This window comes from Neopsephotus bourkii, unplaced genomic scaffold, assembly GCF_033783945.1.
Source record: "Neopsephotus bourkii isolate Nb327-2 ecotype Australia unplaced genomic scaffold, CSIRO-AGI_Nbou_v1 NB_196, whole genome shotgun sequence".
Classification (NCBI taxonomy): domain Eukaryota; kingdom Metazoa; phylum Chordata; class Aves; order Psittaciformes; family Psittacidae; genus Neopsephotus; species Neopsephotus bourkii.
Window position 1 is genome coordinate 13156946 of NW_026900709.1, and position 21566 is coordinate 13178511.

General features: G+C 37.0%; 1 protein-coding gene across 5 annotated transcripts in view; it reads right to left on the reverse strand.

Moving 5' to 3' along the window:
• The window catches only part of MYO3B (myosin IIIB), a 205685-nt gene that overhangs the window by 123624 nt on the left and 60495 nt on the right, over positions 1 to 21566 (reverse strand). For 4 of the 5 annotated variants that reach the window (XM_061342730.1, XM_061342724.1, XM_061342747.1 and 1 more), the window contains exon 10: positions 3865 to 3930. In XM_061342730.1, coding sequence (XP_061198714.1) covers positions 3865 to 3930 — 66 coding nt within the window. Of the gene's footprint in view, positions 1 to 3494; positions 3746 to 3864; positions 3931 to 21566 lie in introns of those variants that run through there. The other variant, XM_061342756.1, reaches the window with a different exon arrangement.

A 21566-nucleotide genomic window follows, 5' to 3' on the forward strand; every position in this document is an offset into this window, starting at 1 on the left:
CAGAAACAGTAAAATATTCTTTGTGTAATATGAACAGAATGTCACTAAACAATAGCTTAGACTAGGAAAAATTTTGATGTGTATTCAGAGAAGCTGAATATAAATGGAGCACTTAAAACCTAGATAATCTAGATGTTCTATTAATTGAATAACTCTGAATGTAGACTCATCAATATGAAATTCAGCTTGTAAGGCTGTGTTTAAATTGAGTACAAAAAATTGAGGTTATCAAGACTAAATATTATATTTGTATTGTATTTGCAATGTCATTGCTAAAACAAAAGTTACATTCTTATGATAAATGCTGACTGTAAGTATTGTAACATCACATTTTGACTTTTGTACTTCCTGAATTTGCTAATTTTTTAATTCCCTCCAGCTCAAGAATGACTGATTAATTCAAAGAACCATAATAGCTAATCATTGGTTAAATAAATTTAAAAGGAGAATGTCCCTGGAGATACCATTGCTCATTTTAATTGAAATTAACATTTTGTGATGTAATGTAAATAAAGGTTATTGTATCCTTCTGCTCCTAGAACATATTAGCTCTTCTATCTACCCCTAGAGATCAGCCAAGGTTTAAACTGCCAAGAAAATTATCTGTGGCATGTGAGATAATTTTAGTGAAGCGGGGGTATACATTTTAACATACAGCCTGTAGTATTTTACAAATTAAGTCTAAAGCACTGTATGTCTAAAATGCTGGTGGAAAGAAATTGTTATCTTAGCAGAGCAATGTCATCTATGCTGTAGCTACAAAAAAAAAAAGCTTCATAAACATGCATGGGCAATGAATAGGGTGAACTCTTCAAAACTAGGATTTTATTTCGACAGATATAAACACAGGTAAAGAATGTTATTTTTGTTAGCCAAACCTCCAACAACTGATATGGCTGTTTACATGCCCTTATAGGAATGGTAAACCCTATTAATATGTGGACAAACAGATAATTAATTCTTTCTCATCTTGCTCTAGTGGAGCAGCTAAGTTCTTCATGGCCAGTACAGATAATTATACATACATAGAATTTTACTGACCTTTTAAAAGTCTGTGCTGCATGTATCTCAGTAGATATGAAATACAAAACCAGGCTGCTGCCAGAGATGACTTAGCTGAAATTGTGTTGTCTTTATATTTTTTAAAAACAAAATATGTAACTCAGATTAGCTATCTCATTGTAAAAGTCCTTAGTAAGACAACACATTACAGTCCCCATCTCAAGCCAATGTCAACAATGCTGGGAATAGAAACAAATTCACCAAGCTAAGAACTATCTTGACTCTCCATTCAGATTCTGTAAATAATGCATTGGACTTCAAAATGTTGTGGGAAAATCATATCTCTTGGGGCAGTAGAATCACAGTTAAAAATACAGACTTCATTTCTAAAAAATACATGATCACTATTTTAACAGTTTAAAGAGTTACCTACAAAAGCACATTGAAACTTAACAGACATGTTGTAAATTTCTATAATATGTGAGAGAACACTTGTAACAAAAATGCCTCTTCAGGCAGTGGCATTTCAAGGGTTGAGAATGTGGGGTGAAAAAAAAAGCTACAATGACCAGGTTTGGCAGTCTTGTCATAAATAAAATTATTGTGTAAACAGAACTGAAGTCAAAAGCTTAGGCAAAGCTGCATGCTCAGTTTCTGTCAATACACTGGTCTGGCCACAACTTGAACCAGATAAGCTTGTTATGCAAATGATGTTAGCCATCAGGAAGGAGGTAGATAATGAAATTACCTGAAAGCTAACCACTCATCACAAGGGTGACAGAAACATCAGGCAAGGTCCTAACATATGGATAAAAGGCAGTATGGAATTTATACAATCATTGCTTTTAATTTATCTTAACTAAGCTGTCACAAGGTGGACATCAATAAATGCATAGCTAATGCATATAAATGAGCCAATTATCAGTAATGGCTAAAAGGTTTGCAGTTGTATGATCCAATGTTTCTTTTTTTTTTTTTCTAGAAAATCCAGTAATGTAAAGCCAAGCTCCCATAAAAACATTTTGCAACCTCTGCATTGTACCAACTCTACTAACACATGTCCGAGAATGAAGCAATGTCAGCGGATTCTATTTCAGTGTTCTGTTAAAGGTAGCTACAAACCCAACATATTTATTTTGTTTCATTTCTCCATGTTAAGAGATTGCATATGAGCATACTTCCTTACTTCATTGTATGTATTACTGTAGAAATGTAAAGCAAGATCTGAGAACCTGCAGATGTTCCTGGTGAGAGGAAGTAATTAAGCAAAAGTAATTAAAACTCAATGTGATTAAAAATATATAATTTGAAGATATCAAAAACCCAAGGGACAAGATTAAAAACAAGCATAGCCATAAAAATATTCATGTATGACTTCTTTTTATGAACAGGGCATGCTGAATTAAAGGACTGAACAACTGTTAAGAAATGTTAAAACTTAGTTTTCTTGTATGGCTCTCAAGCTCAGTAGGGACTTCTAAACAGGGAGATACCAAGAAACAAAAACCTGTATAACAATGCTGAAGGTTAATGCACAATGTTTCTGAAAAAGAATGTAATCTTATTTACCAGGGGTACTACCTCTCTAAAGCACAAGTGGAATATAACCCACCAGGGTTAGAGTCCCCAGAACATAGCCTACAGTCCATGAATAGTGTAAATAAAGTTTCTCTATAAGAGAATGAAATTCATCCACCACCCAGTGACTTTTGTAATTAAACACTGATTCTGCCATAGATCACAATGTGCACTGCTGTGTAAACAAGGACATGCATTATGGAGAAACAGAACTCGAGTAAATCTGCTCTAGAGGAATACACTTCTACCACCTATGCTGGAAAAGATTCTGCAGTAATGACAGTAATGACCTTCCTCTGTAGACCAACCACTACAGCGTACCTCATCTTCCTGCCTGATTAAAGATCAGCATAGTAAATACAAATATATTATTAAGAAAATTTGCATTAGTCTTTAACTTCTCCTACAATGGCAGTACACTAGTACACAACTGATAGAAAAACATATCAGAAAGGGATACTGTACTCCTTCACCGGTAACAAGACACATGAAGGAACAGAACAGATTCAAAATCCAGATGTGCATATTTTCAAACCTATCTTGAAAAGTCAACACTGACGAGTGGTGTTCAAAGTATTTGGTTATTTGATCAGCATAAACTTCCCAAAGGTTTTATATTATGACTCCCCATGTTACACAGTTTAGGTTGTAATAGGTCACAATAAAATACTGAAGAACCCTAAAAATCACTCATAGAAGTTGCTGTAAGATTTCTGAATACAATGCTAACAGCTACTAAATGGTAATTTCTTAGTTTCATTGCTTTACTTTTTTTTAAAGCAAAAGCATATTTTAGTTCCCTGACAGCCACATCCAGAAAGTCTAGGTAACATATTACACTCTTGGTACAACCAGTGTTCAGTTACATACATTGGGCATGCACCCTACTATTAGTGAAGTGGAAAAGGGCAACTTTTTTCTTTCTTGTCTTTCAAATTCTTATGTTAAATTAACCAGAAGTCATTTTCATTAACCCTTTTTTCTCCTTGACACAAAATTTCACTGCAAAACCATCAAGGAAATCAGGTATATTTATAAATCTGACCCAGGTCCATCAAAACCAAGAAGCAAATCAACTAAAGAGTTCAGAGAAGCTGTGAAGCAAATTATGTAGGAGATCAAACCGTGCTGTATAGCTTTCAAAAAGTGAAGCATGGTCTAGAGTCTGTGGAAAGTTAAGTTAAAACCCTGCAAAAGCAACAACTCTATAAATGAATTCTGGTTTCAGACTGACGCATGTAGGCCTTGCTGAATAAGCTGGTTTTAGAAGAAAATACAACTCACTGTGAAATGAAATGGTTGAATCCTCTGCACCATTTTTCAGGATGTAGCAAAGTAGGAGGTGGATTTCTGAAAAAAAAAAACCACAAGGTTTTGGGGTTTAAAATGTTAATGTTTACTGGAATTATTGCACAGTCAACAAAGATGATACTTATTCCACTAGGGAGAAAATGCTCAGACTGTCTGTGTCCCCTTCAGATGCCTGTTGGGTTTTTCCTGCTGCTGCTTATTCAGTGAGAGTGCTCCTCTTTTCATATCCTTCTACTGGTTGACAAGAATCTCAACATGACTCGCCAGTGTCCGCTCGCAGCCCAGAAAGCCAACTAGATCCTGGGCTGCACCAAAAGGAGTGTGACCAGCAGATTGAGAGAGGTGATTGTCCCTCTCTGCTCTGGTGAGACCCCACCTGCAGTACTTCATTCAGCTCTGCGCCCCCAACACAAGAAGGACGTGGACTTCCCTGTGCAAGTCCAGAGAAGGGCCACAAAGATGTTCAAAGGCCTGGAACACCCCTCCTATGAAAAGACACTGAGAGAGTTGGGCTTGTTCAGCCTGGAGAAGAGTCCGGGAAGAGCTTAGAGCAGCCTTCTACAACCTAAAGGGGCCCTACAAGAAATCTGGAAAGGGACTTTTTACAGGGGCATGTAGTGATAGGACAAGGGGTAATGGCTGAAAGAGGGTAGATTTAGATTAGATATAAGGAAGAAATTCTTTATTGTGAGGATGGTGAGACACTGGAACAGGTTGCCTAGGAAAGTTTTGGATGCCCCATCCCTGGAAGTGTTCAAGGCCAGTTTGGATGGGGCTTTGAGCAACCTGGTCTAGTGTAAGTTGTCCCTGTGGCAGGGGAGTTTGGAACTAGATGATCTTTAAAGTCCTTTCCAATCCAAATCATTCTGTGATTCCTCTTTTATGTCAATACCTTTGAAGCTGGAAGTCCCTACAGCTCACGGTGCGCTTCACATTTCCCTTTCAATTCATCCTGATTCAGGAAGGACCGACTGCTACTGGAAGATTAAGCTAGCCATCATACCACTTTACCTTAGATCACTGATTCTGACCACAATTTTTATTAGAATTGATATCTTCATCACCAGAACTACAAAACTGTCAACAATCTGTAGCATTTCCAGTCTGGATTTCAATCTGTATTCAGTTTAGACGACATTGTAAATTCTACAACTGTTAAAAATCATTGTTACTCTTAAAGGCACATTAAGCAGAGAGTATTTTTACACTATGTAAAGATGTAAGATGTCCTTCCATAAGGCTTTTAAGTTCCATGTTAGCTGACATGAAATTACTTTCCTTGATGACTGTTACTGTAACAGTTAAATACACAAACATACAGAGCAAGGCCTATAGGTCGTATTAAGTGGACCAAATTTTAAGCAACTCAAATTTAAGCGGACCAACTTATAGCAGGAAGTGTTCACAGATATCCTGTTATTCACAGATCTTCTATTATACTATGTTTCAGAGGTTTCATCTGCAACTTCAGATTTGAGAACTTTTTAAGATTAAATTTGTGTTTTATGAAACATTAATGATTTGTCTTCTGTTGTGTTTGAGGGCTCAGTGCAAAGGGTCACACATTACTGAAATGTCAGGAAAAAAAAATCACAAGAGTTATTCTATGACAGAAACTCACTAACATTCTGGATTGTACCATCAATCACCTCGTTTATACCAGGGCCACATTCCACAGCATGACACTACTTGGAAAATCTCACAAACAAAAAGGCAAGTAGCAGAAACAACGTAAATTTGTGCTGATCTGCTTAGTAGTCTTGATTTTTTCATGACCATTCAAAGACTAGTTCCATTTAACAACTACCCTCAAAAATACAAACAAAATGGTTTAAAAAAAAAATTACAATGTGGCTTTGTAAGAGATGGACCATTTTTGTTCATCTGTAGCTATTCAAAACAAATGCAGACATCTGATTTCACTGCGGGTTGACATGTTGCTACTTTTCTCTTTTGTTACAGGGGACTCAGGGAATGCAATTTTCTTAATGAAATGAAAAATACAGAATGTTTGAGCTGCGCAATGCTTATCAAATTTATCATTAGGAAAAAAATGTGATTGGTTATTTTATATTACAGTAACGTTTCAGAGCTGTCTTCCATTTACCAGCCTCAGATGTTCTTGCACATCACAGAATCTGTTTTTTAACAAGCATAAAAATAACCATAGGAAAGTATTTCTAGTGATAGTCCCATAGAAAACAAAAAACAAAACAACAGCCACAAAACAAACCCAAAACAACCAAACAAAACCCCAAAAGCCCACACCTTTAGAAACACTTTAGAAACCTCTTGCTCTTTAATGAAAAGAGTTATCAGTCCAAACATCCCACATGCATGAACTCTTGCAAACAGCTTTAAGGGACAGCCAGCTGGGGTTCATATATGTTTTTAGTCTTTATTTTGCATGAATGATACTCTATTTGACAGTCTGGATTCTGATAAGACCAATTTTTTATTGTAATGTGAAGCACAGTGTATTTCTCTTTAGAATGATACCAGCACCACCTACAGATTGTCTGCTGTGAAATTCTGAATTGCACTGCAAAGAAATTTGCTTTTTCAAAAGCATACATATTCATGAATATGTAGCTTTGTCTCTTGTGTTCACACTGCTCTTAGTCTTTCCATGGTGGTAACAACAGTGCTTACAAAACCCATATGGTTCGGAGACTCTATTAAGAATCTTACAAGGAATATCCTGAAAAAAGACACAGAGATAGTTACATTAATTGCAAATATAATAATAGAAAGAGGTGAGATTTCATGATGGAAGAACAGACCAGCAGAGCAAATGTCATTCAGGAAATACACTTAGTCATTTGCAGGTTAATTATTAATGGAGAAAGTGATGTTTTTAACCACATAGAATATGTTTAAATTACTAAGCTACTAAGCTCTCACTGATAGTTACTCTCTTACAGGTGGCCGAGCCAAATCAACAGAACTAAGAAATCTATAAACCTACTGATGTTTTCCTGAGCTTGACAGTTCTGTATTTGTTGACAGAAGATGATATGTTATTCCTTGTGCCTTCGTAGTAAAAACCTAGAACTAGTGGTCTTCTAATTAAGCCACCAAACTGATGTTTCATCTGCAAATTGAGCAAATAAACATGACCAGAACCTTAATTCATTAGCATCTATAAAGCACATTGGTTCCATTCGATGAAAAACATTACTTAACTACAAAGCACCAAGTCAGGTCACCTTTTTCTGGCATCACATCCATAAACGATTTCCAGAAATGGGCATAAGAGGGTCAACTTCCTGCCTTCATTTTGCCTAAGGCACCACAAACTGTTTCATGGTGACAGCAAAAAACACCATGGCTTCCATAGCACCTCCAGAGGTAGACTTGCAGTAAGTACTCAAGTTCCAGGGTAACACTAAAAGCCAGGTATGCAAGAGCAACTCACTTTAAGCTTTTTTGCAGATCTTTTGCAGTTTGAAATGCCTCACTACTTCAGCTCAAAGACCGAAATTAGGGCCATTGTGATTCCAGACTATATTAAATTCGATACATCAAGTTCTATGGCTTTTGTATGCTTGCATCAGCCAACATCACAGCAGTCCACCACCATCTGGCTGTTTCTGCAGTACTCAGAACACATTCACATTCTTCCTAACTTGCCAACATAACTTTATTCTATTCTTTTCATATAAAATTAGAATGCTCTGCATGCAATCCTTCAATCCTCCTTGCTACATACATAAGAAGCTGAAGGACAATACAGTCTCATTTTCTATTATAAGTGATTGAAATTGTGAGAAGTAGATATGAATATTATTAGAAAAAGTGGGTATAACTAATCTTGTCTTTTGAAAATGGCCTCTTCCATGCAAGATCAGTAATCTACTCTTTATTTTCCAACTTTCTGTGTTTTTTCCTTTTATTCTTTCTATAATTCATAATTAGTCACAGAACTACATGCTCTGTTTCCTTAGGCAGATGCATTGATCTTTGTGAGGAGTTTTTCTACCCTCATATTCAGTGCTTTCCATGGTCATGTTGTTTTTCTCTGGGAATTTTGCTTCAGTGAAGACTGCAGGATTGAGCCTGTACAAGACACTGCATACAGAAGCACAGTGTTCCTTAGAACATGAAGACATTAGCAAGCTTATCAAGCAAGAACTGCTGCCGAATTCTGAATGATACACATATGGGTTTGTGCTAGAATATTTTAATCTGTCAAGCTTTATGTGTTCCCTGTCATTCAGCCTGCCTCCAAAGTCACAGCTGGTAAAACAAAATCGGTCATTTTTCCACAATAAGGCCAATGATGCAGCTCAGCGAGCACCACTCAGCCTTTATGTTAAGCGGTGAGCCTAATTACAGATAACACTCCTTTGCTGGCAATGAGAAAACAAGCATTTTCCTCTTAAAATACTTCTATGACAAATTTTTAAAAATTGAAAACACATCTACTGTTTTTTTAACTATTTCAGTAAACACAGACATACATTTTATAAACAGAAATCAGGACAGGGCCTCCAGTGAACAAATTGCATCATCAACCTACCACATTGTTTCTAATCAGAAATGAGCAGACCAGCATCCAACACCTGTCACCATGAGCAGGCTCTGGCAATCACAGCCCTGTATACCCATGTTGTGAATTATTTTCCTAGCAGGCTGGAGAAAATAGTTCTGTTGATGGTTGCCTATGTTTATACACAGACAGTTTTTATATGAAATGAAACCATTCATGTATATTTAAAAAAACTAAGTGACATAGCCATAGAAAAAGCATGGAGTCAACCACGCATAAAGAGATTTCCCTACAAAATGTTATGTAAACAAACTGTATTACTGAAATATGTGAATAATTTACATCAATTAATACCTGATACACTCTCACACAAGTTTAAAGTCCTGTCACTCCAGAGCATCTCCACACTGTATAATTCTTCAAAAACCATCAGTCAATTTTCAACAGAGCTCAGAGGATTTCCTAATGCACAGTTTATGACCCATTCAAATCACTAAGAGGTTTCCACTGATCTGAATGAAAAATTTATAACTTAAACACTCTCCCATTCATCTGTCTCCTACTAAAGGCTACTCAAGTTTGACTGACTTCTGGTAACATACTTCACCAAAGCCCACTCAGCACAAAGCAGGGTACTGTATTCAGCTCTGTAAGGTTAAGATAGAAACTATAGGTGCCTGCACAAATGGAGAATCAGCACAAAATCACAGCAGAGTCTCAAGAGACTGGAAGATCAGAAAGAATACAGGATCTAAATAAAAACGGGAAGCAATACCAGAAACATGGAATATGGGCAAACTGGCTTCTGCTCTAAAGCAACTGTGTGTCCACTGAGTTGATCTAGGAGTGACTGAAGCCCCTTCTTCAAAACACTTTGAATTGTGCAGGTCTTGACCATACTGCAGACCCATCTCCCTTCAGCTCTTTACCAGATCTATAAGCAAGGAATCCTCATGCCTCTCCAGTCAACAAGACATGAACCATATATTGAGACCATATGTACCAAATCACAGCATATGAGACAGCTGCAGTACCACCTCACATCATCTTTAGCTTCCTAAGGGCTCTGCACAGTTAAATAAACCTTTTATTAGGCAAGGGAACAAACTAATGCCAGATCTTAGTACTGTAACCATATAATTAGCAAACACCAGACAAATTATCCTTATTCTGTGAGAATTAAGGGTACATTACATCCTAGGAAAAGATCTGGGGGAAGGAGTAAAAGCAACTATGTTTCTGTCATATTCACTCTTCAGACACCTTCTCAACTGATTCACTTCTAAATAGTTTCTCCTTTTCCACCCCTCACTTTTCTCCAAAACAACTGTTTTCCTTGTTCAAAGCTGTTAATATACAACCTCAATTTCTCATCTCCTAGAATATCAGATGCATATATCTATTCAAATAATGTGTGCCTGAATTCTAACCAGGTCTAAAGTTATGCTGCTTTAAGCCAAAATCAAAACCTACCAAGGGAAAAGAATCAGTTAAGAGGAAGCGGAACACAAGACATTACTGCCTCATTTCTGAAACAAAAATAGTCTTCTTGCTTAAGTATTTTACTATATTCTAATTACAGAGACAGAGTTATCTGATATTTTCCTCTTTACTGTAATGGATGCTCTTCATTTTCCACAGGCCATATACAATTACAGAAGTCTGGACTGAATCCAATAGCATATGATATATTTGTATTGAGTTGAAAGTTAAACAAATATAACTAAAAACTGTAGAATTCTTACTACTTGAAAGGGCTGAGGGTACCAGTTCACTTTTTAACATTTTTTGTGTGCCATACAGGGTCCTGATTTAGTAAAATACAAATTGGATATCTGTTTTCACTCTTTCTCGGAAGAGAATGATGGCTATATGTCTTGTAACACATAAAGACACATTTCCCCCACTTTTGCTTGTGATTTTATGCGACTATTTATCTATTTTGCTGCCACTAAGTAGGTGACTTAACTGATTAACAATGAAATATGTAATCAGCAGCAAAACAAACACAAACCCACAAATGAACAAAATATCAACTATCTCTTTAAAACACACTTAAATCAAGATTTATTCACAACTCTCCAGCTTAGAATATTTCATCAGCCAACACAATAATCAGCAGTCATAAATGCTAAAAGGTAGTAAGTTCCAGAATTATGTACAAATCTGCTTTTGATTTTCAAGATTCACTTTATGCGTTGCCAAAAGAAAAGCACTTCAGGAAGACTATAGACTGCCAAAAGAAACATTCTAAGAAACCTTCTTCACATGACCAGTCCTCTGATTCAAAATAGCATATATCTGATAAATTAAAAGTCACCTCTAAAGTAATGAGTACAGACAGAAATAACGGGCTAGTGATTAGCAAATTAGCAAATTATTCTGAAAGTCACAGAATCATAGAATCAAAGAATAGTTAGAGTTGGAAAGGACCTTAAGATCACCTAGTTCCAACCCCTCTGCTTTGAACACTGCCAGGGATGGAGCATTCACAACTTCCCTGGGCAACCCATTCCAGTGCCTCACCACCCTAACAGGAAAGAATTTCCTCCTTATATCCAATCTAAACTTCTCCTGCTTAAGCTTTAACCCATTACCCCTTGTCCTATCACTACAACCACTAATGAAGAGTCCCTCCCTAGCATCCTTATAGGCCCCTTTCAGATACTGGAAGGCTGCTATGAGGTCTCCACACAGTCTTCTCTTCTCCAGGCTGAACAGCCCCAACTTTCTAATCCTGTCTTCACATGGGACATGCTCCAGTCCCCTGATCATCCTTGTAGCCCTCCTCTGGACTTGTTCCAACAGTTCCATGTCCTTTTTATGTTGAGGACACCAGAACTGCACACAATACTCTAAGTGAGGTCTCACGAGAGCAGTGTAGAGGGGAAGGATAACCTCCTTCAACCTGCTGGTCATGCTCCTTTTGATGCAGCCCAAGATACGGTTGGCTTTCTGGGCTGCAAGGTCAAATAATAACCTCCAGAAAATGTAGTAAAACAAATGTCAGTTATGTAATTCTTTAGTTCATACAGACAGAAAGAAAATGGATGAAAAAGTACAGCAAAGTGTTCTGCTTGGGAACATCTGGATTATCTTTGACTTTTTCCCTTGAACACTGAGATTCACAGGCCACTGGTTTCAGTCAGATTTGGCAGTTGCAAGGTTTCATTAGCCTTTTTCAAGACTTGACAAGGCATCATTTATATCCGTCATTTACTCTTCAGTTTCTGGTTTCCAGTTTCAGTTTCTGGTTTCACTGAGATAGAAACAAGTATTTTATCTCAGAAATATTTTTGGATGCGAGTGAAAACATACAGCTTTGTATTCTGGTGGTCAAGCTCCAAAACAGATATTTAGCATAACTGAATTATAATTATGTTTTGTCATCTCATTTATTCACAAAAGTTTCAGAGAGCTAAAAAGGCCCCTGCAAATTAACAGCAATTGAAACAGAGGAAGTAGTAGTAGAGATTTTTATTTATAACCAGTTCACATCTTTACTGCAATGTAGTATTTTGCTCTTCTATTAAAACTATTGCTCTGTGAATTTGCAAAGCAGGAGAATGTCAGCTGCCAAAGAAATAAAAATGGGACAATAATACTTCTGTGCCTGACTGAAATACATATGGTGTTGTCTAGACACTTCTGTAGTTGGACTATTAAAATACTGCGATTACACCACGTATTTGTAGAACCACATGGGAAAGTAAAGTATCTGTTACAATCTGAAAGTGAAAATCTCACAGATAAATTTCTAAAGGCAAGTAGCGAATTGTATGTGTTTCAAACTCCACTGCACATCAGCCGCTTTAAGAGGCCTGAGTAGGTCACCTGCCTGAAGGCACTGCCTAGTGGAGAAGATTTACTCTTGGAAAGCTAGAAGTTGGGTCAACAGGAGGAAGACTTAGAGGGATGGCACAAACTGATTCTTTAAATAAGTGAAGAAAGATTGCCAAGGGAAGAACTGGATAGGCATTTTGGAGTCTGACACAGAATGTGGTCTCACAGTTCTGTGTTCCTGCTGAGACCTGCCTCTGCCCAGGACACACATTGCAGAAAAAGCCCTGTCATATCACAGTCTGCCAACAAGCTTCATGTTGTCCTGGGCATGCATGGTAACATGGGGTACTTGTGATTTTCCAACTGGTTGAGACATGCTTTTTGGAGTCCTTCTTTACATCAAGAGTAAAATGTTTTCACTACATCACTCCTGTGAAAAGGGGGACTTGCTTCACAGAACAACAGAAGCAGTTTTGCCACTTGCTCTTTACCTTCAGATCTTTGTCTGATTAATTTAGCTCTTATTTTCGAAGAGGAAGACACCTGCTTACCCTTCTATTTACGGACTGAAACCCTTTTCTTAGTTGAGGCTCTACAGAAATAAAAAGAAACCTAACAGTAACCCCATAAAAGAAGTTTATTACCATCTGCTTGGTACGGCTGGTACTGAACATCAAATTCAATCATTACGCTTGACAAAAGCAAGTACTTAAACTCTGCATTTCCACAAGAAACAAGGATTACTCCTTATTTGTACTTTATGACTCAAAGCTTACTTACTGTTTTCAGTTTAGTCTCATTCATAGCACTGTGAGAACTGATATTATTCTGATAGCCTTACTAGTCTGGTTCAGAAATGAATACTTATAAAGGAAATACATTAGTTAATGGTGGCATATTTCCAATGGACCATTAGGAGGATCATTATAAAATTCTGAAGTAATAGACTGAATAAAAGCTGAAGCATAAAGAAATGTACAAGACATGTAAGAGTACCATTTTTTAAAAATGGAATCATCATTTAAGGTAATATGCCTTCTGAGCATGAGGACTGTATGTGGAATGAAATTTATTTGTTCCTTCACCTATTCCATCCAATAAACTTTATTCTACAACACTTGAATTTTTGTCTGCTTTAAAAAAATGAAAAAAAGATGTGTGACTTAGGAATCCCTGTAGATTATAACTGGAGTATAACACAGCCTGATAAATACAAAGAATTTATTAATTATAAAAAAGTCCCATTACAACAATTCAAATAAACCTTCTCTTATGCAGAAATAAATTATAATACTATCAATAAGAGCATATCCCAGTAAACCTGTAAGATGCTAACTTGAAACTGATGTGTCTCTTGAAAGAAATGGGCAGACTGCAGAAAAATACTGACTCATAAGCTAGGGAATCTAAGGAAGGATGAAAATAGTTACAACAAATTCAAGGCAAGAAATACTAACAGTGCAAGTAATGTGTAACAAAGCAATTAGTGATGCAATGCAAGGCAAAAAAAAACTGAAAACTACAAAGCTGAAATATTAAAACACCATGGAACATGTGAAAGTCAAGAGGGATTATTATTATTTTTTTCAATGCAAGATTTAACCAGCAGTTCATGATAAATATTCTAGGGTAACCTTCACACAGAAACATCTTCTGGATAAGTAAACACATCCAGAGAAAACTGTTGAAAGGAGCCATGATAAATGACAAATATAGGACAAGGGAGTTCCCTGAATGTGGGAGGCTACATCCTGGTGTAAGGAAAGACAAGACAATGCCAAGACTGGGAAAAATTTTGGAAGAGTAACCAAGTAAGAAGATGAAAAAGTAAAAATGAGAGACAAAAAGGAAGATGAAGACAAGCAAACCAAAATCCCCAATATAGGGTATTCTCTCAAAAAAAGGCCCAGACCCAACCCCACAAGCACCATTCACTAAACACTTAGAGAGGACCAAAGAGGACAGAAGTAAGCAAGATGGTTAATGGAGAGATAATCATAATATTTAAATTAGGATAATAATGAAACATGGAGGAAGGAAAAGAGCTGACACAATTCATTCTTTGTGGATAAGACAGCATTGACATTTAGCATGGGGAGATAAGAAAATAACAAAGGATGTATTTCAGGGAACTGAAATACAATACAGACCTTTTAAAAATGTATATTTTGAAGACATACTGTGCTACAACAGTAAAGGAGCTGGTGGCGGAGGAATGCAGGAGGAATACATCAAAACAAAGAAGCAGCTATGAGTAAAGCATATTGTTGAAAAAAGTACTAAAGAAAACTTCAGGTAAAAATTGAGTACCCTGAAAGTTACTAGATTTTTACCACTGGCAAAGAATTTTATCGTTTGTGGACATCAATCAGAACTGTGTCATAAACAATGTATAGAATGCAACAGCAGTAAGTGTTGAGGATACACAAATGTCTTCTAGCTGTCTTTTTCTATACTAAATATTAAGGCACCGAATAGGAATCTGAATCATAGCACTGTTTTACCTTTGAAACCTACAAAAACATTAGTAACACATCAGGTGGTTTCAACAAGCAAGTACTCTATTCCTCAACAAATCTGAGGAAAAAAAATGAATGTGTCCTTTTGGAAACTCTGAAATTTTCTGGCACTCAGCACTAAAAATATACAGCCCTATCTTTCCTGCTTTTTCTAGAGTGCAGAGCTCTGACACAGTTCTACTGAAATCCTCCCAATTGAATAGACCAAGAAGGTAAACTTTCCTCAAAGAGAGCTCTCGCAAAGAGCATTTACTGTATGTTTGAGTTGGGAGGCCACTATCTACATCTGTGGAGTCTTAAAAAGCCATAATTCTGCAAGACTTGAATATCCAATACGAGAAACAATGAAATTAAAAAGAAAGAAACAAAATCAAGACAAACAAAACCCCACCCACAAACCAAAACCCAACCAAAATTTTCAAATAATGCAGGTGAGAAGTAAAATATATTTGCACCAATACAACTATAGGTTATAATATGGGACACAGTTCTGCCTTCCTCCCTGAATTTCCTCTCAGTAATTAATTATGAGGAACTAAGAGGTGATTATACATGCATTGACATGACATGAAGACTCAATTTTAAATAACATGTAGAATGGCTAAACATGGAAGAAAATTACACTTCCGTCAAGTCAAATCTCTGTTCCAATGTAAGATGTTTTCTGTTCTTTTTGTTTCCCCAGACAGTTCAAGCAGATGCTGCCTGTAAAAGTCTAATGCGTTTGCATGCTGGCAACAGATCATGGACCATCAAATTGCAAAATAAATCTATCTTATTGTAATTCAGAACATCTTTACTCAGCACTTGTTCTAATATGTGAACAGTCTGATAACAGGGAATCTGATATAATCAATATAATCTGTACTGTGCACGAAGAAACCTAGAGGTTACATTTTGGCTAATTCAACCAAAGTAAACGACATAAAGTCAAATCACTTTGGTTCAGCCAGGTAGAAAGATGAAAGCTGGTGCTACTATTTTCTTCCTAATGTTCTCAGAGACTGTGGCGCTGGATGCCAAAGCACAGATACCAACTCTCCCAAGAGAAGAGATGTTCCTTTCCTTGCCTGCCCCCAGGCTACTAAAGCAAGGTTTTCATAGGAAAAAAAAAAAATTTAAGTGCTCCCTTTACAAAAGCACAAGGGTTGCTTCCCCAGTTCTGGCAGTAATTGGAATTAGTAATTGGAATGTAGTAATTGTAAATACAACTTTCAGTCATTGGATCGCACCATTTATTTCCCATTAGAAGGCTAGTCTTAAATACCTTATACCCCTGGAGACAACCAGAGCTATACTCAAGTTGACTCTAACCTTCTTTTGTATACACCATAAAATTATTGGCACTCTTTTTCAGTAAAGAAAGCGTAGCTCTCTTTTAAAAAAATTATATGTCTCCTGGAAAACTGACTTGGTTTTGATCAGCTTTACCAGCTTCTTTTTCTGTTTTCTAACCTAGTTTTATGCTTTCAATGCTGTTTTTGAAAGGTTACTAACACCACTAGACAAGTTAGTCCAGTGATTTTCTTATTCAGACTGGGCAAGTGAATGAATGATCCTGTTCACCATCTGAATTCCCCCTTATACACCTGAGTGGATGACATGAACCTTTTTACCACAGCACAGACTAATGCAGCCTGCAAAGGACCTCAGGAGGTCTTTGCTTCAACCTCTTGCTCAAAGCAGGATCCCCTATGAGTTCAGGTCACATTTCTCAGGGATTTATACACTCAGATCTTCACACTGTGAATACATTTTCAGTCAATTTTCCACAAGAATTTCTTAAGTTATCATGACAGGCAGCACTTTGAAACCCACCCCCTTGAACATGCCTTTTTCTTGGTATCCCCTACATCCCTAAGATCACATCAGATCCATATAAACACTGATGCTACCACAGAACTGACTTACAGACCCATTCACCATGACTTTATCATTATTTACTGCTTTCTGCCTCCTCTCTTTCCCTTCTCCATTCCCTGCCTACTACTATTTCTTCAAACAGCACTGTTGTAACTTTCATGAATGTAGCACCACATGGTCATTTAATCTATGTTTCAGTTTGTTCATATGTAAAATACGATGTCTCTGCATAGAATGCAGTATCTGCTGTCTTGCCTGGAGTTTTTCTCAGCTTCACAGCTGTGGTGAAAACTTGCACCTTCTAGAGGAACTCTTGAGAGAAGATGCAATACAACTGTAATCTAAATGGCTTTTCATTATCATAAAATAAACCCACTGAAATCATTATTAACTCCCTGAATACTGTAGTTAAAAAGATTTATAACCAATGTCTACTTTAATAAATACTGCTTTAAAATTTTTGAGTTCTACCTTATGATTACACCTGTGGTATGAAAGAAATGTAAGACACTAATTGTGTACATATGTGTAGTACTTTACTACTGTACTAGTAATGAGTAGTGATTAAATATACTGCAAAGAATTTTAACGTTAATCAAACTGATAACTAACAAGGATATCGATACTTTTCAAAGCACAGCTTCTTTTCACCAAATATATTTGCAAATAGTGTGATTACTTATTACTGCATATTTCTGGAAATTACTTCAGAGGGCAGAGCACACAGGCATTTGGTGACTTTTTATTAGAAAAATAAAATAAGCAATGCACATTCATTACAATTCTAAGGATAATTACAATCTTGCTAGAATGAGACTAGTATCTAAGTCTGTCTTTCTTCTGTTTCTATCAGTCACTGAATTAATTTCTTTGCAAATATGAACACTCTATTTCTGAGAAAGGCATTTGTTTTTCAGTTTACACCCATGAATTTACATTTTTTTATAAGGAGGAAGTTCTTTACTGTAAGGTGGTGAGGCACTGGAATGGGTTGCCCAAGGAAGCTGTGAATGCTCCACCCCTGGTGGTGTTCAAGGCCAAGCTGGACAGAGCCTTGGGTGGCATGGTTTAGTGTGAGGTGTCCCTGCCCATGGCAGGGGGGTTGGAACTGGATGATCTTAAGGTCCCTTCCAACACTAACTATTCTATGATCCTATGAAAGTCTCTGGTACTATGAAATGTATGAGGTGACTTATTCTCTCTGCAATACCAAACTACATGAAGAGATAACCTTTTTCCATGTAAAAATCTAATCTAATTTACTTGCTTCAATTCATTATAAGTAATGTGGGCTACTGAATTTCTACATTAAACATAGGCTATAAAGTGTGTTTTGGAAACCCGCAGGGCTAACGGCTTGAAGTGCAGTTTAACTTCTTCAGGACTGCACTCCAAACAAGAGCAGAATTTTATTTATTTTCCTTTAAACATGAAGTCCTAACTTACATATAAGACACAAGACTGGCAAATTGCCTGCACATCATTTACCCTGCACAATAGTAAGCTGAATGTGCAATAACTCATAAAAGTGTGCATTTTGCAAGTGCAGCAACCTATGGGTGAAGAGATATGTAAAAAAAGAAATTAGTATATGTTTGACGAAGTAGACATTACAGGAAAAATATGCAAGCTTTAGGAATGCAAACATATATATTCATTTTTAAGTTCTCAACTGATGTGGCTTAAACTGAGGTAGAGTTCCAGACATAAACAAAAAAGCAACTATGCAGCTCCCCCTTTTACCTCCATGCATGATGGATAAGCATTATCACTATTTCATAGCAAGATATTTCTCTCTAAAATTGAGTCATACATAGGTGAGAGACTGTGTGGCCTGAACATCCTTCCCTGTCAGCATTATGGCTCCAAGCCCACATAACTTTACCATCAAAGAGCAATTAGGAAGGGGTCTACAGGTTTTTCCACTGTGCAACAGGGCTTTAATTTAAACATTATCTTCCCCAAGACCCACCACAATAAAAAAACACCCTCTCTGGATTAATAATGTAGATGGATATCATGCTAGGCCATTCTTGACCAGCACGATCACAAGGTGAGGTAGGCTGACTAAGGATCCTTCACAGCCAGGAAGTCTAAGAGAATCACTCATCCAACGTAGTGCTCAAGCAGCACTGACTGGAAGTCTCTTGTGAACCTAGACTTTAATGCAAAGCTCTTCTTAAGGAAGTTAGATGTGGGAACATCACGTATTCTCAAATATGGGTGAGTCATGTCCCCAAAACCAACACAGTGCAATTTGCAGCCTCTATGTGCAGTTGCAATACTTGGTATATGGGGCCAGAAAAAGGAATTCAATGAGGAATTCAATTTTCCTTCTTTCCAGTGTTCAGAGAATTTAACACAGTAACTAAGGCTTCATTTGCCTGCAGCTGCTTCAAAAAGAGAAAGGAAAAATTAAAGAGAAAAAAAAGTCCTCAACAAAACAAAAGCACATGAGTTTAAATTTAAATTCTGAAGGACCATCTTAAAAAGGAAGCAGAATGTAATTTTAACAGACCCTAAATAGTCTGCTTCACGAACACTCAATACCGAACCAAGACATTCTTAAAATTTCAAGCAGGAAAACCTGCTCTGGTTACCTTGGTGATAAACTAAAGACAGAAATTGCACATAATTGTTGCTGATGTCACTGCTCCCAATTGTTTCCAAGGTTACAGAGTACCTCAAATAATTGTGATGTTTCATTTCTGGACTGTATTGGAAGCCCATTTTCTGTTCTCGGTAAATTGTTTCATGCTGCAGGTAATCTATCTAAGCCTTATCTAATAAGGCATCAGCAGCTTCTCAGCAACCTTTGTAATGACGTAGATTTATATGTTGAAAATATAGCTACCTAGTTCTCTACAGAGCAATCTGACTCCTAGATTATCTCAATTATTTTTATCCTAAGAATCTATTTCGATAACAAAGTATATTAATAAATATAAAAATATCTGACCACTAAATGTCTTACAGCAAAGCAATATTAGATGTGAATAATCTACCTGGAAGGAAGCTGTTCTCTTGGCCGAATGGTGGAAAATCGGCTGTTAACTATTTATAACTGACGGATTTTCCCATTATCTTTAACTCATTTTAAATGCAGAGCACAAGTGTTTTGCTGCACTAAAAAAAAAAAAATCAGCCATGCTACATCTTCCCCATTGCAACCTCAAGTTTACCAAGTACCATAGCATGAATCTCCTTAAAAATCAGTAAGCACCGTATGTAAGGATTACCTTGCTATTGTCACAGTATTACTACCTCAGGAAAACTACCGATAACGCCGCTAACTACTGTAGTTCCATCAAGAAACAGAAAGCAGTTTTGAAAACACACTAAAACCAAGATATTTTAGTGTACAACTATATGAATAGGAATATGAATATCAGATTGTAGACTTTGTAGCTCAGTTCTATCCCCTAAATCTAACTAAGCCACATTTCAAATCCTCACTTCTGAAGGGCACAACAGTTAAATGTCCATCTAGCACCTCTCCTCCTGCTGGATGTGCCTTTCATCACTTGACTGCTCTCAGACTGCAGGGCTTGACCTTGTCAGCATGAAATTTTCCACTAGAGCAAAACAAAATGGCACTTACTGTTTCTTAGCAGTCTGTTATTATTTATGCAATGGATTTTGAAAAGTAATAATTTACTTTAAAACTGGCTGGCTAAAACAGTTTATGTGCATTTAATGAATGAAATGAACTGCATATGGAGTCACTAAAAATGCCTGAAAGACATCTCAGCTTCTACCTAGAGTGCAGAGAGGGTTAGAGCGCAGCACAGAGAATAAAACAGAATATCAGAGGTGATTCTATTTTCGTTTGCTCAGAAAATGGCTGAGAGCTGAGCATGCTTATTTTCATGATTATTCGAGATCCTCAGTGAATTTGTTTCAGCTGCATGCTTTGTAGCTCTTATGTATGTAATTCCCATGAATGTTCTAGCAACAAATATACTGGCAGGAATGTCTGTTTGAACAGTCTGTTTTAAATAGGCACTGAAGAATATACATATAAAACAATACCCTTCTGTTTACAATTGCATGTATTCATGAGACATTCAGTTGGAGGAGAGACTCTTAAGAAATCAAAACCGGCAACATACTATGCAGGCAAAGTCTTCCCTAACAGATAATGCTTACAACAGACTATTCAACAACAAGCATGAATTACTTGCTGAAATTAGGCCATGAATATACCTGAACAAAGAACGCATCTGAAAATCAAATTCTGTCTGTTCACAGCTCACAAAATTGCACCATGATGATTTAACGTTAAAGCTGATTCTCTACTGCCTTATGTAGCATATAAAAATATTTGTATTTTCTCAAATATATTAAAATGTCACAAGGTAATGGGGTACAGACCCCATTTTGCTACAGTATGGGGCAAATGCATACTGCATACACTTCAATTTTTAGATAATGACAGACTTAAATGACTAGTTACACATACATATTTGGTATGACCTTAGACACAAACAGCTCTCTGCTTTTTAGACACAGACAGTATAACGATTACTCATTGCCCAGTTCAAGCCTGGCACAAACCTATTTAAATCTGACATTCAAACCCTAGGATGCGTTTACCATTTACCAGTTAGAAATGAATTATTAACTCATATACATCTTTTTAAGGGCAGAGCCCCTGCTTTGGCATATTTTGGCACTGTTGCAAACCGTGACACAGTGCGATAGTAGCAGTGCTAAAATGCCAGGACATTCATCCATCCATCACTAACAGTGTACTCCAGGGGTAAAAATGGTCCAGCCCCATTCAACATCTTTCATGAATGAAGTGGATGATTTAGCAGAATGCACCCTCTGCAAGTTTGCTCATGTTACAGCCTGAGAGGAGCAGCTGATACACCCGAAAGTTATGCTGCTATCTAGAGGAGGAACCTCAGCAGGCTGGAGAAATGGGCTGACAGGAACTTCATGGAGTTAGAATCATAGAATCATAGAACAGTTAGGGTTGGAAAGGACCTTAAGATCATCTAGTTCTAACCCCC